At 44.0% G+C, this 25630-nt stretch overlaps 2 protein-coding genes and 1 long non-coding RNA gene across 10 annotated transcripts in view; 1 reads left to right on the forward strand and 2 right to left on the reverse strand.

The window, feature by feature from the left end:
- Positions 1-25630, reverse strand: part of LOC310688500 — a 235140-nt gene that overhangs the window by 28641 nt on the left and 180869 nt on the right. The gene's annotated exons all lie outside the window — the stretch shown is intronic.
- LRRC2 (leucine rich repeat containing 2) overlaps positions 1-25630 on the forward strand; it is a gene marked incomplete at its 5' end in the record, with an annotated part of 77834 nt that overhangs the window by 12200 nt on the left and 40004 nt on the right. For all 3 annotated transcript variants that reach the window (XM_083465004.1, XM_083465003.1, XM_083465002.1), the window contains 2 exons: positions 20050-20257; positions 22450-22606. In XM_083465004.1, coding sequence (XP_083321130.1) covers positions 20050-20257; positions 22450-22606 — 365 coding nt within the window. The remainder of the gene's footprint in view (positions 1-20049; positions 20258-22449; positions 22607-25630) is intronic.
- On the reverse strand, positions 1262-12735 carry LOC310688830 (cytochrome b-c1 complex subunit 6, mitochondrial-like; the record flags this gene model as incomplete). Its single annotated transcript, XM_083465610.1, has 3 exons — positions 1262-1464; positions 1693-1819; positions 12664-12735. The coding sequence occupies 3 exons, from the start codon at positions 12733-12735 to the stop codon at positions 1358-1360; spliced, it is 306 nt and encodes a 101-aa protein (XP_083321736.1). The 3' UTR covers positions 1262-1357.

Genomic DNA, 25630 nt, shown 5'->3' on the forward strand with positions numbered 1-25630 from the left:
TTTTTTTATATCGCTGCCCTGCCCCCCCCCGGACATCGTGGGTGGTGCACCCCCCAGGAGGCTCGTGTTGGCTGGCACGCACCCCCTGGGACGTGCGCGGTGGCCCTCTGGGATGCTAGCCCTGCCCCTGTGGGCGGCTAGCCCCACCCCTGGGAGCACACCCCTGGGTGCCAGAGCACCTAGCTCCGCCTCTGGGTGGGGTAGAGGTGGAGCTTTGTCCTAAAGTTGAAGCTTGACAGCATTGGTAAGAGCCATTTTTAGACATTTCCTCCATGGCATCACATGGCAAGCAAGTGTGGCATTACCAAGCTCGTGGCAAATATGTCAACGGTGTGAAAAAGTACTCTTTTCTGTCTGTCCTAGCTACTGTCAACAAATTTCATCCAGTGGCCCCAGGTTCTGGCATCCGGGGTGAATAGTATCACTTTCCCTAAAACGTGCATAATTCTATAAACCTTGAGCATGCCCTTCCTTAGGTAAAGGGACCCCTGACCATTAGGTCCAGTCGTGGCTGACTCTGGGGTTGCGGTGCTCATCTCGCTTTATTGGCCAAGGGAGTTGGCGTACAGCTTCCGGGTCATGTGGCCAGCATGACTAAACCACTTCTGGCGAACCAGAGCAGCGCACAGAAATGCCGTTTACCTTCCCGCCAGAGCGGTACCTATTTATCTACTTGCACTTTGGCGTGCTTTCGAACTGCTAGGTTGGCAGGAGCAGGGACTGAGCAACAGGAGCTCACCCCATCATGGGGATTCAAACCACCAACCTTCTGATCGGCAAGTCCTAGGCTCTGTGGTTTAACCCTTAGTTGTCCGTTAAAAGAAAAATTAAAAGGTTGTTCTTGTTTTTCTTCTTATTGTGTATTTTGTGTTTTTATATTGTTATTTTACATTGTGAACTGCCCTGAGACCCGCAGTTATAGGGCAGTATACAAATTTAATAAGTAATAATATTAAATAGTAATATATCAAGTTGGACTGATTGCCCATCTAGCATATTATTATTATTATTATTATTATTATTATTATTATTATTATTATACCAAATTGCCTAAGTTTTAATGTTTTACCTCAGAGTATGCTAAGAGGCCTTGGCTGTCATAACAAGCAAACATTTTCACATTTGACAGGAAATATCTTTAATACCAGAAATCTACAGAAATACTTTGTTAGCTGCCACAAATCTTCTACAGAACATAGATGTATCTGATGGCCACTCTTAAATTCTGTCCGAATTACCAGAGAGCTAGTTGCATTCACTTTCCTATTACAGCTGCAGAGCGTCATGTTTACTCAAACTGAACAGACTCAGGTTTTCATCAGCTATGCATGAGGAGGACACAGGCTTATATTAACATTTATTTCAATTTGCTGGAGAGTTTATGAGCCACCCAGTGGTATTTGGCATGCAAGAAGTCAAAGAGTTCCTCTGTACAATTCTCCTCTTTACGGGACTTGGATGACACTTGAGCACTTCACTCATCTAAACCAGGGGTCAGCAAACCTTTTCAGCAGGGGGCCGGTCCACTGTCCCTCAGACCTTGTTGGGGGCCGGACTATATTTTGAAAAAAAGAACGAATTCCTATGCCCCACAAATAACCCAATGATGCATGTTAAATAGAAGGACACATTCTACTCACGCTGATTCCAGACCGTCCGGGGGCTGGATCCGGCCCCCGGGCCTTAGTTTGCCTACCCATGGTTCTCGAGCTTTCACACATTTCTCAGTCTGTTCACAATGCTCCCGGACAGTAGTTAAAGGACCCACAAGCTCTTCTTCCTCACTTTGGCCTTCCAGCACCTTCTCATCCTGCCACCCCTATTTCTGCAAATTTCCCTCAAACCTCATGCAACTTCCCCCATCTAGCACAGTATGGTCTGCTCTGACTGGCAGCTGTTCTCCAGAGTCTTTCTCATTATTTGATCCTTTTTAAATTGGAGATGCTGGGACCCTTATCAAAGCAAAGCACATGCTCTTCCATTGATTTGTGGCCCGTCGCCTGAATTACGGTATGTCCAGAACTGTGCACAGTATTTCCCAGACATATCATAGGCTATGCGCATATTACCATTTACTCTGGCTCCAGTGTGCTCATGCCACTAGCATTTGAAGCTGTGTATACATGGTGTACATAATTTTTTTGAATTATGGTGCTGGAGGAGACTCTGGAGAGTCCCATGGACTGCAAGAAGATCAAACCTATCCATTCTGAAGGAAATCAGCCCTGAGTGCTCACTGGAAGGACAGATCGTGAAGCTGAGGCTCCAATACTTTGGCCACCTCATGAGAAGAGAAGACTCCCTGGAAAAGACCCTGATGTTGGAAAAGATTGAGGGCACAAGGAGAAGGGGACGACAGAGGACGAGATGGTTGGACAGTGTTCTCGAAGCTACCAACATGAGTTTGACCAAACTGCGGGAGGCAGTGGAAGACAGGAGTGCCTGGCGTGCTCTGGGCCATGGGGTCACGAAGAGTCGGACACGACTAAACGACTAAACAACAACAACAACAACAACAACAACAACACATGGTGTTAGTCACAATCTATATCTACTCCGTCATTTGTGAGAAACACTGCTGATTGATGCATTTTCCCTCAAACCAGCTTCCGTCCAATTTGAAATAAATAAGCCACATTCACTTTGCAGCAAAGCTGAGGTGTTGCTCATGCCCAGATGGCAGCTTCAGGAGTCTGCAGGCACAGGGAAACCAAACTGTTAATGTGCATTGGGGGAAGACAGCTCTGTCCCCTCTTTGATGTGTACAGCAACATGCAAATACAACGTGAGACACAAGGCAGATGAAACAACCTCACTGCCTTTTGAACCAGTAATGTGTACGTATCCATTGACTGGGAAGCCTGCACTTAAGCAGTGTAGTATGGTAAAAATCATTTGACAACGCTGCAGTGATGATATGCTTTTAGGCTTGACAAAGGCTGCAATTATGTTTAAAAATGCTCCATTTGAATTGAATGTGGCATATTTCATATCAACCCAAGAGAAAGAAAGAAAATCTTTGATAAATTGAGGGTTTGATGTGTCAGAGGTAACAGTGTATTTTGTCAAGTGAGTTAAATGATTGCTTTTCATTTGATTATATTGGCTAAAAGTGGCATGTAAAATCTTGTTATTGTGAGCTTTAAATAGAAGTTGTTGAAGTTACTTTGAGAGAGGCTAAAAGAGTCCAGCAGGTATTGTCAGGGATTTGTTATGTTACAAAGGCTTTCATCAATGTGTTCTCCAATCACAAAACTGTTTTGAAGACACGCTGAAGAGGACTCTTCTGTTGACAGTTGGAGTTTCTCTTCTCCAAGGCAGTGCTATTTGGTGTTCAGTTCCCCTCACTCCGTAAGATCTTATGAGATTTCAGCAAGATCTCATGAGATCTTGCTGGAAATCAGTGCCAATGCCTGCACTGCTTCTCTGGTGGTGGCGGAGGTGCCTGGGTGGGCAGGGCTACCATGGGCGCCTCCATCACCCCACCTCATGGCTGAGCCAGGCCTGGTGAGCATAACCACAACTCCTCCTTGCCTGACTTTGCTACCATCCTTCACACCTCTGTGGCCAGACCCTCCATACACTGGGGGATGAGTATTTGCAGGGGAAAAGCTGCTGTACTCATGGGAGCTCCCTGTGCAATGTAGAACCCTGGTTATGCTGAGTTCAGGCTTTTGTCTTTCAATGCATGGAGGAAGCAGGGCCCGTGTCAGTAACGTCCCCCCTCACACACCGGGAGAGTCAGCCTCGAAAATTGAGCTGAGTGAGGAAGAGATGAGAGCTGTCTGTCTGATTTTAGAGAGAACAGCCCAGGGCCCCTCCTTTCCAGGGAAGAAGCGGTTAGTCCCAAAGGGAGGAAGAGTTGGATGTTGGCCAAGGCGTTGCCAGGCAACCAGCAGATAAGATGGTGTCAGAGGCTGAGTCTTCTGAGGAAGAGGTAGCTCAGCCTTGCAGTCCTAAAACTAAGAGATTATAGAGGCTCTGAGAGCAAAGGAAGGGAAGGAGACAAAAGGTGTTCTTCCTGCTGGGGGAAGAACGATGAGTAAAACTGAGCAACTAGATCAATGAGAGCAGGCAGATTGTCATGCTCTGAATGTGTTTTTCTTTTAAATAAACTTGTATAAAACTGACGGAGGGTTTTTGCTGCTTTATCAGGCTGCTCGCCTGCCAGAGATCGTTATAGCCAGCCACACAATCCCACTCTCCATCATACAATGGGGGAATCACCAGAATAAAGAGGGGAATTGGGTGTACTGTAGAACTGATGGGCTTGGAGGGAAGATACACTTGCCATTGTTGTTAGCATCCATCAGTCTTGAAAGACAATGGAGTGCGCCTCTGGGGATGAATCAACTGAACATTTGGAATCAACTGAACATTTGGATTCAAAAAAATGGGGCTTAAGACACTCTCTAGCGGGAGACAGCCCCCAGCAGAGTTTACAACAGCCACAGTTAAGCAGTAGTACAGCGTGGGAATATAGGTTGTTAGACTCCTTTTCATATGCTGTTTAGTCCGCTTAAAGTGCTTGCCCCTCTCTCAACTCATCTGGCAATTAACAACAACAACAACAACAACAACAACAACAACAACATTTTTTTATTTGCATCCGGCCCTCCCCGGCTGAGGCCAGGCTCAGAGTGTCTAACATCATAAAAACAACACAATATGCATACAAACAGACATCAATTAATTAAAATACATCTTAAAATTAATTCAGACAAGTTAAAATCTGGGCAGGTGGCAATTATCAAGTTGGAGTTGAGGGTGGTTAATACTTGCCAGGACCAACTGTTTCCACTGATCAATGAACAGACCACACCGTTAAGTAAGTTTAAACAGACCACAAAAAAATCTTTACTTACAAAATCCAAATGTCTGATTCATATGTTATTCCATGCAGCATCTACTCAGGTAGAATACTCTTTGGTATAATATACAGAAAGACAGTACCAAACATGCATCTGAGACGTTTCCTTCCTTGTTAGTTATATGTTGTGAAGAGAGAGTGAGGAAAGGAAGAGAAGCAGCTTCACTGTGACCGGAGTCTAGGAACACAACTCTGTGGCCTTAACCCCTTCATGCATTAACTAGCACTCATGCATAGTTACGTTTGACTGCAATTTCTCACAAATCTAATTCATCCAGCAGTGTGGAGAAGGCAACAAAGGAGGGACTCTAAGGCCAAGCAAAGAATCTCGGCCCCGAAAAAGTATCCTATTTAGCCCCAACAGACCAGCAACTAGTAGAAAACCAAAGTTCATCAAAGGATGCCCAAACTTGGGTAGGTTTTAAACAAAGCCCAACTTGAAGAAAGCAAAGCACAGTAATAAAGGGTTGAGGACTCAACTGTGAAAATTCTAGCGCTGCTTTTACAAAAAGGTTTAAAAACCTAAATAGCACAAATTCAAAGAAAGGAAGACAAGATAAGCTGTTCTAGATTTTCAACAAACTCAAGAACAGGGGTGAGATGCTCTCATGGTCTAGATGTTACTGCTGATGTTAAAGACTGATCAAACCTTTTTTGTAAATTCAGTATTAGAAACTGTACATTTGATTCCTCAATCCTTTATTACTGCACTTTGCTTTACCTAGGTTGAGCTAAGATTAGAATACTTCAGAATTTGGGGGGGGGGGTTCTACCCTTTTTTGAATTTTGGTCATTTAAAGTTTATGATTTTTTTAATTCCCTTCTGAGGTAACTGAATAGTTCCGTGAAACGGGGTTTGTAGTCGGCATCCCATTAAGGCTTTGATCTATTTTAGGTTTTTCTAATTTTTTCCTTAAGCTTTTTGATTTTTTTTATTATTTAGTTTATTTCCACAAGATAATATTTCTAGCTGATTACTTCTCGTTTCAGGGATTTTCACAGTATTTCATTTGTTTTGTGCAATTTCTCAGTTCCGTGACTGTCTTTTTTCTATTGCAAACTTGGGTAGGGGCAGGCTTATAAGGCAAAGCTCCCTCTGGCGTGCCCCCCAATTTCCCAGAGTTTTTTTAGGGAGGATGGCGCTGCCGGTGGGGCTGGAGGAGGCGAGCAGCGGCTGGAGGGCGGCTCCTCCGGTGGGGAAGAGGCGGAGGCTGGACGTGGTGTCTCCCAGCCCAGCTGGCTGCTTCGTGCCATGGTGGCCATGGCAGACGGAGGCTCCGGGAGCGGCGCTGCTTTGGCATGGCATGGCGGAGGCGGGCGAGGGCGGTGAGGTGAGCTGATGCCGGGAGGTGTTGCGTCCAGCCTCTGCCTCTTCCCTGGCGCCGTCCAGAACTTGGCGCCCTGCGCCACTAGCCTCTATCGGTAAGAGGTCCTCTCCTGGCCAGTGGCCATCACATGACCCCCCTTCCCCTCCCTCCCTTTGGGAGCAAACTCCTGAGTCATCTTTGCAGAGGAGGAGGAGGGGGGGGGAGAAACACCTCTCTACTGTGCAAGCAGGAGGGATATTGACAGGGAAGAGAGAAAGAAAAAAAACTCTTTTTCCATCAGCTAAGTAGATGCCTCATGAGGTTTTTTGTTTTTAAAAATAGATTATTGTTTTTAAAATCCAAAACACTGGCTGTTGGATTAGGGAGGCGAACTGACTGTGCGCACTCTTTCATTTCAAATAGTTAGGGTTAATATATGCAGCAGCCTGATTCCAGCATCCTCTTGGGATTAGAACAGCCACATGGTTTCTCTTACCTTCCCAGTAAACCCAGCACTTTTTTGTGTTAGCAAAGCATTCACGAAGAGACAGCAGCACTTCCATTTTACAGGCTGACTTAGAGTAGAGCAATGAACTCCGGCTTAGACATAATGAGCTTCTACACATTCGTTTGGTCATACCTATGGCATACAAATTTCTGATCCATCTCTAGAGTTAATCAAACAACATCAAAATTCGTATCACAGTTTTTGGCTTTCCCCGCTTGTCCAAGGTTTAGAAGTACATGTTGAACGAGACGGCCGGCAATTGATTTGGTTGCTACTTTTCCGGGCCAGGAAGGCTACATAGATTCATTGAATCAGTAATGATGCTCAAGTGATTAGAGTTATCTGATCTTGAAGTGCATAACATACTTATTCAGAACAAATTAGCTATCTGCCTTTTGGAACAATCAGAAGCCTCCATATTTTGTCTCTCCTGGCACTGCCTACAATTCCACCATCAGTAATGCAACAGCCTATTCCCCATATCATGCATAAGAAGATAGTCTTGTCGCAGAGGGACAACTACAGTGGTACCTCGGGTTACATACGCTTCAGGTTACAGACTCTGCTAACCCAGAAATAGTGCTTCAGGTTAAGAACTTTGCTTCAGGATGAGAACAGAAATTGTGCTTCGGCGGCGCGGCGGCAGCAGGAGGCCCCATTAGCTAAAGTGGTGCTTCAGGTTAAGAACAGTTTCAGGTTAAGTACGGACCTCCAGAACGAATTAAGTACTTAACCTGAGGTACCACTGTGTGCTACTGTTTGCACCCCCTTTTAAATGCAGTGGTACCTTGGGTTACAGACGCTTCAGGTTACAGACGCTTCAGGTTACAGACTCCGCTAACCCAGAAACAGTACCTTGGGTTAAGAACTTTGCTTCAGGATGAGAACGGAAATCACACGGCGGCAGCGGAAGGCCCCATTAGCTAAAGTGTTACCTCAGGTTAAGAATGGTTTCAGGTTAAGAATGGACCTCCAGAATGAGTTAAGTTCTTAACTCGAGGTACCACTATGGAGCTAGATGAGTGCTCAAGCCTCACTGCTCTTTGAACTTAGGAGCAAAACAAGATGGGCACCTCCCCTTTTTTGGGTGGCACAGCATGTCAACACAAAGGCACAAATACCCTTTTTAGAATCAGGGCCGTCTTAAGCATATCCGGCGCCATGGTGCAAAGATCCCTCTGGCGCCCCACCGCCCATTTCCCAGAGTTGTTGACCTTTTCCCAAGCCTCTGCGGGAATCGCTCTCCTCCAGCGGAGGCTTGGGAAGGAAGCTGCATGCCCACCAGCCATATGGTTGACGGGACACAGCTGGCAGGTGTGCAGGGAAAGCGGAGGCCGCCAGCGCCGGAAAAGCCGCGCAGCTCCCCCACTCGCTGGGGTGCCCCTGGGAGGGCGGCACCCTGGCACAACGCGCCAGTAAGCCCAATGGGAAAGACGGCTCTGTTTAGAATTCATAAAATGGTGTGTGTGTGTGTGTGAGAGAGAGTTAGTAGCTGTGTCTCTTACTGCTAATGATGCCAGCTATATTATTTAACAGATGCACATGACAGAAATGGGCAAAAAAGGGAATATTTTTTTTCCCAGCGGCAAAATATTCTAGTCTGAATTCTGGGAAGTTGCTTGACCCGGGGCTTCTGTATAAGAAATCAATACAAGCTCTCCTTTCTTACTCATTTTCTTACATTTATTCTGATATTCCTTTTATTATAAATAAATAATCTGGAATTTTGCTTAGCTCACGTCAGTGAGTTATAGTAACCACCAGTGGTGGGCAGTGAACACAAGGTTCACCTGGTATATGTAGCTTTTGGAAGCAGTCTTATCTCTTCCAGGTTAGCTCTGTGTCTTTCCAGTTAGATTAGTTATTCAGAGGAAGTAGTTGTGCATTTAATTTATGGAAAAACAGAGGGAATTCTTCCTACTGCATGACTGTTTTTAAGTACAGATAGGGCGAACCTACAGAATCAATGGCCAGCTGCAATCAGCCCTTGGGAACTTTCTTTTCTATTAGAGCAGCTAACTTTAAAGGAAAGTGCTGGTGCTGTGATGTTTTTTATTGTAACCATCTATATGTGATCTTTCATATGTAATTAAAAAAGAAAGAAAGGAGGCAACAGAGCTACTTGGAAAATTGCGGACTGCCTAATCCCTCTGAAACCCCCTTTTAACAGAACAATTCAATTTGGCAATGTGAAAGACTTCGCAATCACCGTGATTATTCAGAGTAGGAGCAAAGCCAATCCTCAGCTGTACCGTTTGACGTCAGCGTAGCTGTGCTTATTTAGAGACATTGAATAGCATGTTTCGACAAAAAGCGTTGCTAAGACTGCAAAGAAGAATAGACTGTTTCCAACTCTCTCTCTTCTTTGAGCATGGAGACAGTTTTCACCTGTGTACATTCAAATAGTGGTGTGATAATGTGATGCTTCATGGTGGCATAAGAGGACTGAGAACTATGATATTCATAGAATTAAGTCGGAAGGGATCCCAATGTTAGGTCACCAGATGTCCCCATTTCCCGGGACAGTCCCCGGATTTACAAATCAGTCCCCATACAAAATCCATTGAAGTTGAAAAGTGTCCCTGGATTCATTGGGAAAAACCTGGTAACCTTATCCCAATGTCCATCTAGTTCAGTCACAGCTAAAGAAATCACAGCTAAAGAATCGCCTGACAGATGGCCACCCAACCTTTGTTGGGGGTCACTGGGGCAGACCTGGGATCCTTCAGCAATTTGTGTGGATGCCCCATGTGGTTATATGTGACGGCTGCATTACAGAATTGCTGTGGGCCCTAAAGTGTTCTCAGGGTCTGAGCTGGCCTCACTGACTGAGGCTGGCAAATGGACCCTTCCAGGTAGGAAGAGCTATAAAAGGCTTCCTCTTTGAACAGTGCTCTTCCAGACTTGGTTTGTTCCTAATCTCTAGCAGTTTCCAAGTGCTGTAAAGGTGTAAGCTCTGCAAAATCAGAGTCACATTGTGTGGAGCACCTATTACATGACAAGGCCCTGTGCCCTGTAGTTCCCTTATATAATGAACACACAAGGACACAGATAGTTTAGGTCATGGGTAGGCAAACTAAGGCCTGGGGGCTGGATCTGGCCCAATCACCTTCTAAATCCAGCCCGTGGATGGTCCGGAAATCAGCGTGTTTTTACATGAGTAGAATGTGCCCTTTTATTTAAAATGCATCTCTGGGTTATTTGTGGGGCATAGGAATTCATTCATTATTTCCCCCCCAAAATATAGTCTGGCCTCCCACAAGGTCTGAGGGACAGTGGACCGGCCCCCAGCTGAAAAAGTTTTCTGACCCCTGGTTTAGGTTAATGGGCAAAAATAGGCCACAACTTTATTGGTTACAGATGTGAGCGGTTTGGCTTAGGTACTGGGTGAAACCAGACTATATCCTGACTGCTGCCTGTCTGCAGGGAGTCTCCTAAGGGTAAACCACTGGTAGGGGGAGCCCTAGGATATATATACATCAGGCTTCCTCAACCCTGGCCCTCCAGATGTTTTGAGACTACAATTCCCCTCATCCCTGACCACTGGTCCTGCTAGCTAGGGAGCATTGGAGTTGTACGTCAAAAACATCTGGAGGACATCAAATCAGAGCACCCCCAGGGACCCCAATGGGGTTGTGGCATGGCCCTAGCCCATTCCCAGGCTTCGGACAGAATACACACACACACGCACATGCACATACACTGATCCCTTTAATGGGATACCCTTATTGAGGAGGGGCAGGCAGAGGCAACAACCTCCCCTCCCATCACAAAGGCTTAAAGGTAAAGGGACCCCTGACCATTAGGTTCAGTCACGGACAACTCTGGGGTTGCAGTGCTCATCTCGCTTTACTGGCCGAGGGAGCCGGTGTACAGCTTCCGGGTCATGTGGCCACCATGACTAAGCCGCTTCTGGCGAACCAGAGCAGTGCACGGAAATGCCGTTTACCTTCCCGCTGGAGCGGTACCTATTTATCTACTTGCACTTTGACGTGCTTTCGAACTGCTAGGTTGGCAGGAGCTGGGACCGAGCAACGGAAGCTCACCCCGTCGCGGGGATTCGAACCGCCGACCTTCTGATTGGCAAGCCCTAGGCTCTGTGGTTTAACCCACAGCGCCATCCGCGTCCCATGTCACAAAGGCTTACCCAATGCCTAACCTTACAAGTCCAGCTATTTTACCACTTGTGCGAGATTTGTAGTATTCTACATTCTCAGCCAGTTGTAGACAGTAAAGACTTGCACTGAAGACTTCAGCCAACTTCTGAACTGGACGAATGGCCCTGTGCCAGAAAGCACTGCAGTATAAAATTTGCTTACTTTGGTCTTTTCCTTGGATGTTGAGGATGGCAGAGTGAAAATGGTCTGCGATTAAAGAAGGTGCTATTGATGAAGGCCATTTGCAACTTGCTGAATTCTTGCAATAAATTGAATACATAGCAGCACCCACCAAACAAGCTGCCAAAAACTAAAGTAAAGAGAACTGCTGAAAAACAGGCATGAGTAATAGGGAATATAGCTTAGGAAAAGCCAGCTGCATTATGCTAGTGTAGCAGCATTTGCAACTGACAATTGTTCGGACATTACTGGCTACAATTCAGCTCAATTAACATTGAAGGGGAATTTTCTCTGGCAAAAATAGGTAGGTTATACCTGTTTTTAGCATTATTGACATTGGCTTTTCACATACCGTCTTTGACTATTAGTGAACAAATGCCAGCAAAAAATGGCATTCAGCAATAGTTATCTGGACCTACTACCCTCCAACATGGGCAACTTGCAATTCCACTGATCTGGTAACACAAAGTTCTTCAAAACACTGCGGTCACATGCCTGTAGCTATCCACGATTCCAGTGAATAATGCTCTGTGCTGTTTCCCGCACCCCAAGGCTCCAGAACCAGTATGTGTGTTGCTGTTGTAAGGCTTGCAAAACAGTTATAAAGATGCAGTGCTTTTTTTCTTAAAAAAATGTTTAGGGGTACTCTCATTCTCATATTGAAATACTGCCCCTCAATGAGGCCAAACTTAGATTTACAAAATGTTCAGGGGTATGCGTCCCCCTGCGTCCCTCCAGAAAAAAGCACTGTATAGATGGATAGAAAAGCTGCAGAGCAACAGGAAAAAAGCCTAGCCCTATGTTTCCATTTCCCAGTATAGTAAGATACAACAGGCACTGGCAGAGGAAGAGGGGGGCAGGGGGAGTGCACTGCCGCTGGCAGTGTGGCTCTGCCACTGACAACAGGATGTCTTCTGAGCTTTAGGGTACAGTGGTACCTCAGGTTACAAACGCTTCAGGTTACAGACTCCGCTAACCCAAAAATAGTACCTCAGGTTAAGAACTTTGCTTCAGGATGAGAACAGAAATTGTGTGGTGGCAGCAGGAGGCCCCATTAGCTAAAGTGGTATCTCAGGTTAAGAACAGTTTCAGGTTAAGAACGGACCTCCGGAACGAATTAAGTTCTTAACCCAAGGTACCACTGTTTGCATATTGCATATGATTTAGTTCAGTGGTTTCCTATCTGGACAGAATTCTGAGAAGGCTAAGTGCCCTGAGGGCCTATGGAAATTAATAGGAACAGTTAAGCATGCAGATAAAAATGTATTTGTCTAGTGCAGGCTTCCATTGAGCATGTATTGTTGACTGCCAAGTGCTTCACTCTCTCGTTTCTGCAGTCTGAGACAGAAATTTGACATCTTGGGAAGGTGTGCAAAAATGCAGTGCACTCCACATGGTAATTGCAAATTGTGTGGGCTTGGTCTAGATTGAATGGCCAACATCAGAAATAAACCAGAACATCTAACTTACCCACATTGTGTAAACCCTTGACTGAATGATTTGCATGCCTTTGCCGACCTTGGGGGATAATCTGGTAACTATTACAAGAGTTGAGTGCTGTCCTTGGATTTCATGTCCTTCAACATTTCACACATGGAAATAAGAGCATTTCTGAGTACTGGCAAGACCCTCATTCCATACCATGAGTTGCTCCTTGATGCTCTCCCTCCCGTCATATACTTTGCTGAAAGCTTTTCTCTCCCTGCAGTACATTATATTCATTAGGGATGAGCGCTGGCCGTACAATTCACCTTATATCTGTAGCACTGAAGCCCAATTTGTCTCGGATCCACTCTGCGTATTTCTGATTTGTCTTGTTATGTGAGTCTCAGTTTGACTTGTTAAATCTGAAGCTCTGTTTTGCCTCCGCTGCTTAACTATTACAGGGAATTTGAGGCAAACGCATGTGGTCCGCTGCTCTTAAAATGCCCTGCTCACGGCCAGAAACACAGGCTAGACTTAGCTATATGACCATATAGGATCCCACTGAACTCACTGACTCCAACATCCCCCCCCTCAAAAAATTAATTATATTGTATCTTGGGAAGATATTTCCCTGCAATTAAAACCTAAATCTTTCCACCAAAATGCCCCACCTCTCCAGCCCTTTCCTTGCTTGCGCTTATAGGATGTTTCTTGGAAAGCGTGTTCTCCTTCATGGACAGCACGTGTTGCGGTGGGGGCTAGCAAGACACCTCGCTGTTGCTGGGCGGGAAAGAGTTTGGCAACCATTAGCAGAGGCCTGGCTGTTGCTGGGGAGAATTACATGTTGCCATTTTTTGATTGACAGCCCTAGTCTTTAAATGCCCTGCACGCAGCGTTGAGCTTCCTCTTTTCGCTACGTGCATCGGATCGCCCGCCCGCCCTCCCTATTTTAGGCTTTTGCTTGACCTTGCTATGCCTGTCATGGGGTCGTCTACTTTTGGGGCAGGGGCCTAGTAGGAATTTTGTCCATTTGGCTGATTGGCTGGTGCCATTTGGTTTTTGCCTACGGCGTAGCAAATCGTCACAACTTGTAAGGTTGTGGTTAGGCATTGGTTTGGGAATTGGTTGGTGGAGGGGTATGGATTTGGCTGTGCCTGCCCCTCCAAAATGCTGCTGCTGCAAGGGTTTTCCGTTAAAGGAATCCAGGGGCTCGCCATGCTTTTGTCCGAACCCTGTCAAGGGGCCAGGGCCACGCAAGAGCCCCTGGGAGCATTTGGGGAGAGATGAGGCATGGTTCCCAGTCCCGTCTCTCTCCCCAGGTGTCTTACCCTTTTCTGACTTCGCAGGCGTGCGAATGTCAGACTGTCCCCATGCGGGGTCAGATAGTCGCAACCAATGCCCAAGCAACCACTCACATTGCTTGTAATTTAATAAAGTTGAGGCCAAAATTATGCCAAAAACCTTAAACAAAAATAATGTGTCACTTATGTTTTATTGGGGGGTGTCTTGGGTACCTCGACACACAACAGCTTGACTTCATTTCAAAGGAGGGGAAACGCAGTGGTCTTGAAACTTTCTTTTGAGCACCCAAATCCACAGAACCTGTAGGAACCTGCTCAGCAGTTGCAATAATTTTTGGAGGCCATTCTCCGTGTTCCACCACCAACAGAGATGTGATGGGCAGAAATGAAGGACAGGGCTTTATAGGGACAGCACCTTGACTGTGTAATTTCTTCCCAAGGTTAGCACGACCCATTCTCAGATATCTTTTAGGTGGGCAGTTAAGACATTTTTATTCTGCCAGACTACTTGCGCTGCATTTTAACCTTGTGAGCTATAGATTTGTTTTGCTTGATTTTAATTGTACTGAAATTTTAGGCCCCTCTAAATGTCATTTTTATTGTACGTTCATGATGATTTGTGCTAATGATGTTATTGGGATGCTCATATACAATCCTGCTTTCAATTCTGTTTGAAAAGGTTTTGGGTGGCTGCACTGCTTCACTTCCAGTCAATGCATATCCTATAACCTTCAGTTCTTTGTGACTCTTTCAGGGTTGTGTTTAGGTTTCAACTTCTCTTTCAACTTTTTCTAGATTTCTTATAGAGTTCCTCCCTACTATATATATATATATATATCCATGAACTTCACCTCCCACCCACCTTCTCTCCTCAGTCACATCTCAAAAACCCTTGCAGCTCATTAGCAGCACTGGCTTATTGAAGGCTTGCCAACAACATCCATGCATGACTCTCCAGGGGTCTATTTTTATCCTGTAGCTTTTCCCAGTATTGCCTGCATGACCTCTTCAAATAGCCATTGTCTTGCTTGTGTGAATTCCCAGTTGCACTGGTGATCTGTACTGTTTACATTAGTAACACCACTTGCAAAGTCATTCTTAGCAACCTATTGGATTGGTGACCTTTGGCTCTTGACTTTTTAAAACTTCTACCATTCTGTAGTATTTCTTTGGTGCCAAACACTGTGGTTAGGAATGGAAAAGGTGTCCAGGTGCTGTGGCACCAACCCAGCCTGATCTTCTACTCTTAACTGCTATGGTAGAAGAAGTATTACATTTCACCTACTAGAGTGACATCATACACAAGGCAAATAGGAAATAAAAGAATAAGTGCTGGCTATAAAATGCTCCTGGTCTACTTCTAGGCTGCTGGCCTCATCAAACACTGCAGACCTTCCAATTGTCCCTATTTTCCAGGGACAATCCCAGATTTACAGAAGCAGCCCCAGTTTGGAATGTCTTACTTTTCCTCAGGATCTCCCTATTTTCACCAGAGAAATGTTGGAGGGTATGGAGTTAGCCGACCCATGAGCCAAGGAGATAAGTAACTATGCAACCTTTAGAAGACATATGAAGTCAGCCCTATACAGTGGTAGCTTGGGTTAAGAACTTAATTCGTTCTGGAGGTCTGTTCTTAACCTGAAACTGTTCTTAACCTGAAGCACCACTTTAGCTAATGGGGCCTCCTGCTGCTGCCGCACCACCACCGTGTGATTTCTGTTCTCATCCTGAAGCAAAGTTCTTAACCCGAGGTAATATTTCTGGGTTAGCGGAGTCTGTAACCTGAAGCGTCTGTAACCTAAAGTGTCTGTAACCCGAGGTACCACTGTATAGGGAAGCTTTTAAATGTTTATTATGTTTTTATATATGTTGGAAGCTGCCCAGAGTGGCTGAGGTAACCCAGTCAGATGGGCATCATCATCATCATCATCATCATCAACATTATTATTATTAAATAAGGTAAAGGTAAAGGACCCCTAACAGTTAAGTCCAGTCGCAGACGACTCTGGGGTTGCGGCGCTCATCTCACTTTACAGGCCGAGGGAGCCAGCGTTTGTCTGCAGACAGTTTTTCTGGGTCATGTGGCCAGCATGACTAAGCCACTTCTGGCGCAACCAGAGCAGCACACGGAAACGCCGTTTACTTTCCCGCCGGAGTGGTACCTATTTATATACTTGCACTGGCGTGCTTTCAAACTGCTAGGTTGGCAGGAGCTGGGACTGAACAGTGGGAGCTCACCCCGTCGCGGCGATTCGAACCACCAACCTTCCAATCGGCAAGCCCTAGGCTCAGTGGTTTAGACCACAGCGCCACCTGCGTCCCTATTATTATTAAATAGGATGTCCCTATTTTCATCAGATAAATGTTGGAGGGTGCGACACTGTAGCTTCACATGATACACTGAAGCTCACTCACAGCCATTATTTATTTCTTCGTATGCTGCTCAATGCACAGCAATAGAAAAGTATTGTAGGAAGGGGAAGGATCAGAAGGAATAACTTGATGGTGCAGCCCAGTTTATGGTGAGCAGAATTCCAGAGGGGGATGTGCCCCCACTGACCTCAGTGGTAAATATGCAAAGAACTGCAGCACAAAGAGTCCAGGGAAGGGCTTTAGTGCAGTAGTAGAGTATTTGTTTTGCATACAGAAGGTCACAGGATCAGTCCCTGGCATGTCCAAAATTGGTCTGTGATATTAGAATGACATTTTGCAGTTTTTCAGCATAATGCCTGTGTGAACTCTTCAGAGCCATTGCCCTGCTCATGTTAATTCCCAGTTGCCCTGGTGAAAGACGCCTGGTGAAACTCTGGAGCAAGGGTCAGCAAACTTTTTCAGCAGGGGGCCGGTCCACTGTCCCTCAGACCTTGTGGGGGACCAGACTATATTTTGAAAAAAAAATATGAACGAATTCCTATATAATAATAATAATAATAATAATAATAATAATAATAATAATAATAGTAGTAATAATAATAATTTATTATTTATACCCCACCTATCTGGCTGGGCCTCCCCAGCCACTCTGGGCGGCTTCCAAAAGAATATTAAAGAAGTGGCAAAAAGAAATTTCTAGATTTGTCTGGCAGGGCAAAAAGCCCAGAATAAAATACAAAATCCTTACTGATACTAAGAATAGAGGGGGGTTTGCCCTGCTGGACTTTAAGTTATATTACGAAGCAGCAGCTTTTTGCTGGCTGAAGGAATGGCTACTTCTTGAGAACACTGACATTTTGGATTTAGAGGGTTTTGATAATGCTTTCGGGTGGCATGCATATCTGTGGTATGATAAGGTCAAAGTTCATAAAGGTTTCAAAAATCATATTGTCAGGAAAGCACTATTTAATGTCTGGACGAGGTACAAAGAAGAAGAAGAAGAAGAAGAGTTTGGATTTGATATCCCGCCTTTCACTCCCTTTAAGGAGTCTCAAAGCGGCTAACATTCTCCTTTCCCTTCCTCCCCCACAACAAACACTCTGTGAGGTGAGTGGGGCTGAGAGACTTCAAAGAAGTGTGACTGGCCCAAGGTCACCCAGCAGCTGCATGTGGATTTGTTGGAAAGTAAGACTCCTAGGTGGTTGTCGCCAATGGAGGCCAAAGCTGTGAAAAAGCTTAACATGGAATCTAAATGGCCGAGATATTCGGAAATTTTGGAACAAGAAGGGGACAGGTTGAAATTGCAGAGTTATGAGAAACTTAAGAATAAGGTGCAGGATTGGTTACATTACTTTCAAATAAGAGAGGCCTATAATTTGGACAGGAAAAATGGGTTCCAGGTGGAAAAATCAAAGTTGGAAACAGAATTGTTAGAACCCAAAGCTAAGATATTGTCGAGAATGTATGATTTGCTGTTGAAATGGAACACGGAGGATGAAACGGTTAAATCGGCTATGATAAAATGGGCACAAGACATTGGTCATAATATTATGTTTGCTGACTGGGAACGGTTGTGGACCACCGGTATGAAATTTACGGCATGTAATGCCTTAAGAGAAAATATTATGAAAATGATTTATAGGTGGTACATGACACCAGTCAAGCTTGCAAAAATCTATCATTTGCCTGATAACAAATGTTGGAAATGTAAAGAAACTGAAGGAACATTCTTTCACCTTTGGTGGACGTGCCCAAGGATTAAGGCGTTCTGGGAAATGATCTATAATGAACTGAAAAAAGTATTTAAGTATACTTTTCTGAAGAAACCAGAGGCCTTCCTCCTGGGCATAGTCGGCCAATTGGTGCCAAAGAAGGACAGAACTTTTTTTATGTATGCTACAGCAGCAGCAAGAATACTTATTGCAAAGCATTAGAAGACGCAAGATCTATCCACCTTGGAAGAATGGCAGATGCAAGTGATAGACTATATGGAACTGGCAGAGATGACCGGCAGAATCCGAGATCAAGGAGAGGAGCAGATGGAAGAGGACTGGAAGAAGTTTAAAGTTTACCTACAAAAATATTGTAAAATTTATGAATGTTGAAGGCTCTGAAAATGAAATGAAGGGGTTCTAGCGATTAAGATAATATAAGATTATAAAGGGAGGATAAAGGCTTAAAACGAATATTAAACGATCTTGCTGAACTAACTTTTAAAGTAGAATACAAGAAGGGAAGGCGGGTGGAAGCAAAGAGAATAAGGTTTTGAAAGTTATTAATATAAAAGCGTGTTCTTTTTTTATGCTAAATTTTTCTTTGGTATTTTTCCCCCTCTTTTTTTGTTTCTCTGTTTGAATTCTCGATGTTTGTTGTTTGTTTTTTTCTGATTTTTGTTGATTTTTGTTGATGTTAACTTTTTGGAAAATCTTAATAAAATATTATTATAAAACAAAAGAATATTAAAATACTATAATACATCAAACATTAAAAGCTTCCTGAAACAGGGCTGCCTTCAGATGTCTTCTAAAAGCCTGGTAGTAGTTGTTCTCTTTGACATCTGGTGGGAGGGTGTTCCACAGGGAAGGCGCCACTACCGAGAAGGCCCTCTGCCTGGTTCCCTGTAACTTGGCTTCTCGCAGTGAGGAAACCGCCAGAAGGCCCTTGGTGCTGGACCTCAGTGTCCGGGTAGAACGATGGGGGCGGAGACGCTCCCACAAATAACCCAGAGATGCATTTTAAATAAAAGCACACATTCTACTCATGTAAAAACACCAGGCAGGCCCCACAAATAACCCAGAGATGCATTTTAAATAAGAAGGACACATTCGACTCATGTAAAAGCACTCTGATTCCCTGACTGTCTGCCAGCTGGATTTAGAAGGCGATTGGACCAGATCCGGCCCCCATGCCTTAGTTTGCCTATCCATGCTCTGGAGAGCTGCTTTCAGTCAGGGCTATGTGGTCTGACTTTGTATATGGCAGATTACAGACTCTCCAAGTGTTCCTATTTTCCTTTGCTTTGTTTAGTCATCTTAGTCGTGTTCGTCTCTCCGTGACCCCATGAACCAGAGCATGCCTTGGAAACTCTCACCTTCTTCTCAAAGCTTCTCTTATTTTATGTCCATGGAATTTTCTTGGCAAAATACTGGAGTGGTTTGCCAATTCTTTCTCCAGGTGGATCACATTTAGTCTAAACTCTCGACTATGACCTGTCTGTCTTGGGTGGCCCTGCACGGCATAGCTCATAGCTTCCTGGAGTTATTCAAGCCCCTTTGCCACGACAAGGCAGTGATCCACGAAGGGACCTATTTTCCTTAGGATGTCCCTATTTTCATTGGAGAAATGTTGGAGGGTATGGAGTTATCCCAAGCTGTCTGAAGGCAATCCTGTATAGGACAGGTTTTTTTTAATGTTTAATGTTTCATTATGTTTTTATATATGTTGGAAGCTGCCCAGAGTGGCTGGGACAATCCAGTAAGATGTGTGGGGTATAAACAGTAAAATTATCATTATGGAATGGGGAGTCCCTATTTTCAACAGAGAAATGTTGGAGGGTATAAGCTTACTTGTTACAGAGCATCTGAGAAATGAATGGGAGTCCATCAAGAGTGAGTTTGGCTTCCTTGTGGTGCCTATTAATGAACAACAGAAGACCCAATGGATATTCTTTTCCTTAGCCAAAGAACATTAGTTCCACAGGCAGTCACAAGGTTCGTATTTCTCCCTGTGTTGTGTGCACAATCACACCCACTTCCTGTGCTTTTAAGCTTTTCATGTTGTTTTTTTACAGTGGCAGTAATTATATGATCACATTTGCATGCTGAATGATCTTGTCTTTTTTGAAACACAATGTTATTTACATGTTTTTTTATGGGGTGGAGAGGGAATAAGAAAGAAAAGAGAAATGCTTCCATTTATCCTGTTTCAGGATAAAGCAAGAATGGGACATTATCCTAGAGTGCAGAAGAAATGGCATTCCACAAGCTGCATATCTGAATAATGGTGTCGTAGATACTAACAAAATTTTGGACACAGTTGAAAACAACTCGCCGCTCATTAAGAAGATTGCCTTGTTGAATGAAACACAGAAAGAAAGAAACAAATTCATTTTTCAACTTTCAGGAGAACACTGGACAGTAAGTGGATAGAATATTTCGGTGGTGCAACACTTTGCCACAAATGATATTGATATTAGAGGATTAAATCATTTCCCCCCACCTTTTATATAATCACATTGGTCACAATCTATCAGAATTAGGTGTGCCAAAATCCGTTGACTTCATTAGACTTAAGCATGCCTAAACTTTGTTGAATTAGAGCCTTTGCTTGTAGGCTTGCAACATTTTCTTCTCTAGCCTTAAAAAAATAATGAATTGCAGTGCCTTGTGTAAAGCAAAAGTTAGCGTGACACAACAACATTCATACTTGAAAAATAAATAAGAAAAGGGATCAAAAGAAAAGGAGAAAAAATGAATGTGAAAATATGTTTAAAGGACACTTGAAAACTTATTATGACTGGCTTTTCAGAATTGTGCTTCTTGCCATGCATGTGGCTATAGACAGGCTCACATGGCATTTTAGTGCTTGGTTTACAAACCAGCTTATGATAGGAAGTGAAATTTACACAGGCTTCCTTTTGGCTCTGCTCTTCAATTCCCTCATGTTCTTCAGTAATCTTCAGAAGCTAGCAAGAAGCTGATAAATTGTTCCACAAAGACAGCCACTAGAAAAGTCTAGTCTTCATCTTTAATAGGAAAGCAATATGAAAGCCCCCTGCATTTCCAACATAATTTAAAGGCAGGGTAGGCTGGAAAGATCTCCAGAGTAGCTTTCTACTACTGAAGGTTGCCCAAGAGAGAATGTGGCTGAAAAGGTCACAGGGGGAAACCATTCGTGGACAGAAGCACTACTCAAACTTAATTCATCTCCAAAAGATGGCCCTGTATTACAGCCAGTTCCAGGGCTGAGAATGTCCAACTCAAAGTAGCCTCTGGTGAGGTTGGGCAGGCCTATGTGGCTGTGCTGGCAGCACTTACAAACAAGGAGGGTGGCCTGGGGAGAACTGTGCAGTCTGAATTCTGAGGCCTGGTGGTCTGAATTTGGGCTGAGATCTGGAAGGTTCCCTTTCCTGTTCTAGAAGATTGTCACTTCATCCCTCTGAGCTTCATTTCTTCCTTAACTCTTGACTTGTTAAAGGGAGAAATGAAACTCAGAGGGATGATAATCTTCTAAAACAGGTGAGAAACCACTGGAACATGGTCCAAATCTTTGCCAGTTTTGGTTTCTTTCGGTTTCTCATGGACAACCTTTTGCCCTGTGCTTTTTGCCTCATGTAAATCACACCCATCTCACCTGGCTGTTTGCCTCATCAAGGAAAACATACATGGTGTTCTGCACTGAGAGATGAGGGTCAGCCTGAATGATGCCCTGAGCACCTTCCAGTTCTTGGCCTCCTATATCCAGTGAGAGTTAGAATTTAGGAGAGGAGGTTGATGAACCGGTCGGACAAGCTTCTTTTTAGTAAGACAATGACCTTAGCTGGCCACTTAAGTGTCCTCATCAGCATCCAAAAGATTGAGGCAGCGAGATATCCCGCCCCCCGCTGGCTCTGTGCTGGACTGCGGGGCTCCCCTAGCAACCATATGTGGGAGCAAGATGTCTTAATGCTGTGAACACCTCCATCTTATGCTCAAGTTATATATGTGTGTAAACAAAACCATCTATCCTGTAGACATCACAGTCTCTGCTGAACTTTGTTCCAAGGAAACCAAACCCTGGAAAAGTTCTGAAACCCCTGGAGACTCTCACTGCCCGGAGATTGGGGTGGCTTGTATGTTTTCTTTAACGGGAGAAACAGCTGGTGGGGAATGATTTATATTGGGAAAATGGTTGGAGGCAAAATGACTAAGACGCCCTCCCTCAGTCACTGCAGTACCTGGGACTGTTTTTAAAATAAATTTAAAGAGATGTGAGATCTGATCGCATAGTTCCAGCATCTCCTCTAGATCAGCACTGTGTATTAAAAATACATGTATTATTGGCATTATGAATGGGGTCAATGTGTGTAAGTTGCTGCTCTTCCTTTTAAAATACATGAGAGGAGACCTAGAGAGAGCAGTCCCCTCCCCTTTGCATGCATCTTAAATTTGGTGGGGGGGGGGCACGTGGGATTGTGATTTGATAGAAGCATAGAGTTGGAAGTGCATAGTATAATGAAACATATGTTCATAACACGTTTAGTAACATCAGCTTGCATCTGAAAATACTGACAAAATTCTGTTTGTGAATATTCCTCAATAAAGACTTTATGTGTATCTCCTTTTCTTAGGAATTTCCAGATTCTCTGAAAGAACAGACACATCTAAAAGAATGGCATGTAAGCAATACTATGATCACAACCATTCCAGCTTACATTGCCTTATTTCGGGAGCTGAGAATACTAGAATTACCAAGCAACCTGATCACAGAGCTTCCGACTGAAATTGGTAGGTCTCTCGCTCCCCAGACATCACCTTTGTTGTTTATCATCACATTCAGGGCTGAACTGAAAGGGAGCATGCATTTCCTTTACATTTTTTGCCTCCTGTCAAATGCGCTCTCTCACTGTTAGGTGACTTTTTCCATTTCTTGCTGGGGGGGAAAGATACAGTTCATCACAGTCCTGTCCCCTGTTATTTGGGAAGGAGGCAGGAGGACTCTCAGACCCTGTCAGAGCCCTCATGCCTCCTTTCCAAAGCTCAGCACTTACTAGGTTTTAGGAAGGAGGCGGGAAGGTACAGTACTACCTTGGCCCTGTGTGGAAGAACCGGTCATGATGCCCTAATCCCACCTCTGATGATTGACTGACTGCCTAAACAACACTCAAGTGAAAGTAACACTGGTGGATGGGGTGATGGCTGTATCCAGATTCACACAAGGTTTTGCAATGGCAGTACTTTTGGGTGGTTTCAAATTTGGTAATTTGGGGTTTAATTTGCGTACGAGTCATTGAGATATTGCAACTGGGTTGTTGGCAACAAGTCACACTTCCTTTTCCATCCCAGAAATGGCAATTCTGGATTTTTATTTTCTTGAGTTTGAACCAAGAGAGTTATGTTTTGCTGTTGCCAACTTTTTAAACCCAAGAATCTTGGTTCATTACAGAAGAGGGAAACAGTTCATTCACTTAAAACTAGAAGTAAATAAAATTACAATGGTCTCTTCTTTTTTTCACTTTTTTTTGGGGGGGTGGGGTTCAATAGCAGATCATAGCGATATTAAATAGTTAACTAAATAGTATCTAATGCCAGGTTAGGTTTTCCCAACTGTTAAATTAACACTAATGCATATGATTTATTTATTTATGTACATTATACTTTATGAATATAATTTCCAGCTGATATTAGGATATATTTTATGGGCAATCTGAAAGCTAAGTGCATTAGAAAACCACCCACAAGGCACAAACATGAAATTTATGGGTATGAAACAAAAAGTCAAAGTCTGGCTGTTTTATTGGTGTTTTGATCTTCGGGGTGAAACAAACCAGCATGCTTAATTGCTTTAAGTATTCCACAAGGTGGCAGTGGAGAATAGAATAAAAATGGAATCCTCCTCCAAATTAGATTCTATCTCAAGGTCTCTTCTTCTTCTTTTAAAAAAGGATTCTTGTTCTTTGAGCTGATAGACGCAACAGGTGTTCTTGGAAATATGATTTGCCATATAAAAATGAAGAGCGGGGGGTAGTTAGTTGCATAAAATGCTCTTTGCTCATGTGTTCTTCCCTGTCCTGAAGAAAGTCCTCTTGAAAAATTGTTGGCCTACACATGCTGGCTAACAGAAATTACTATGATTAAGTACTTGTTCCAAATCAAACGAGTGTATTTGCTGGAGATGTATGAGTTGCATACTTGCAAGTCCCAGCATGGTAGCAGAGGTGTCCTTTTCAAAATTTTCTCATGCCCTGTTAGAATAGTTGATGCTCATATTCTATGTTTTGAGTTGTAGCCGATTAAGTTCAACAGGGATGTGGGTGGCACTGTGGTCTAAACCACTGAGCCTAGGGCTTGCCAATCGGAAGGTCGGCGGTTCGATTTCCCACGACGGGGTGAGCTCCCATTGCTCGGTTCCAGCTCCTACCAACCTAGCAGTTTGAAAGCACGTCAAAGTGCAAGTAGATAAATAGGTACCGCTCTGGCGGGAAGGTAAACAGCGTTTCCGTGTGCTGCTCTTGTTTCGCCAGAAGTGGCGTAGTCATGCTGGCCACGTGACCCGGAAAAACTGTCTGCGGACTAATGTCAGCTCCCTCGACCAGTAAAGCAAGATGAGCACCGCAACCAGAGTCATTCGTGACTGGATTTAACTGTCAGGAGTCCTTTACCTTTAAGTTGTACACAAAGTAGATCCATTGAAACAAATGGCCTGTGGTCATGCCCATTAATTTTAATGGGTCCGCTCTGAATAGGATTTGTGTAGTATCAATAATTGCAGCATTACAGACTATGTGGAAACCTTAACAGGGATGTGCTTTTTATTCATGTTGGTGGCAGTCCTAGACTGTCATTGTGTAGGGAGAGGAGATGTATATGGACAGCCAAGGGCATTTGGAAAGTTTTTACTGAAGCCAATCATTGACTGAATATGGAAGTTGTTTTTAAATAGAAAAGTGCTTTTATCCCATTGTCTCAAGTGATCAGGTGCGCACAGATTTTCAAGATACTCCTTGGGTGGCAGCAGGGAAGGAGAGCTCTAAAGTTAATGAAATTTGCAAAGGGAAGGGTTAAAGTAATAGAGTTGATTCCCTGAGATGAAGGACAGACAATAAGGAAGGAATGAGCTAGTTCAATCTTCTTCTTTGGCGATCCCTCGTAGCCATGTAAGATTGTCTTCCATAAACACGGTTTTAACAGTGAGTCCTCAAGTGACTGTGGAGACGAATTCTATATCCACACCTCCTTCCACAGTGGGGACATACATTTCCAGGTGAGAGCTGATCATGATGATTGTTTGCCAAACATGACTTCCTCTTAGCACATTTCTCCCTTTCGTCCTGAGTTCGAGTGTCTTCAAAGCCCATGACACCTTTGGGTAAAGGTGTTGTCTGTGTTTATACTACTTTTTTTAGATTTGCCATGTGAGAGTCTTTGAACTTCCTTTGTTGACCACCAGCATTATGCTTTTCATTTTAAAGTTCAGAATAGAGTAGTTGCTTTGGAAGATGATAATCAGGCATCCACGCAACATGACCAGTCCAACAAAGTTGATGTTGAAGAATCACTGCTTCGACGGTGATCTTTGCTTCTTCCAGTACACTGGCATTAGTTCGCCTGTCTACACAGGTCACAACCAGTCAAAAAAGGTCATTGAAAAGCTGAGCAACAGGTCCTCTACCCACCTCTAGGGAAATTGCTCAAGTGTGTGTGTGTGTGTATTTTAAAAAGTAGGATATTCTTAACTTGGAAAAAAAGAAAAGGAAGGCGAAGAAGGAAAACATGGAAGGAGGATGTTTTGCTCACAAGATCATGCAAATG

The sequence above is a fragment of the Podarcis liolepis genome (genome assembly GCF_965112155.1).
Source record: "Podarcis liolepis genome assembly, chromosome: 11".
Taxonomy (NCBI): Eukaryota; Metazoa; Chordata; class Lepidosauria; order Squamata; family Lacertidae; genus Podarcis; species Podarcis liolepis.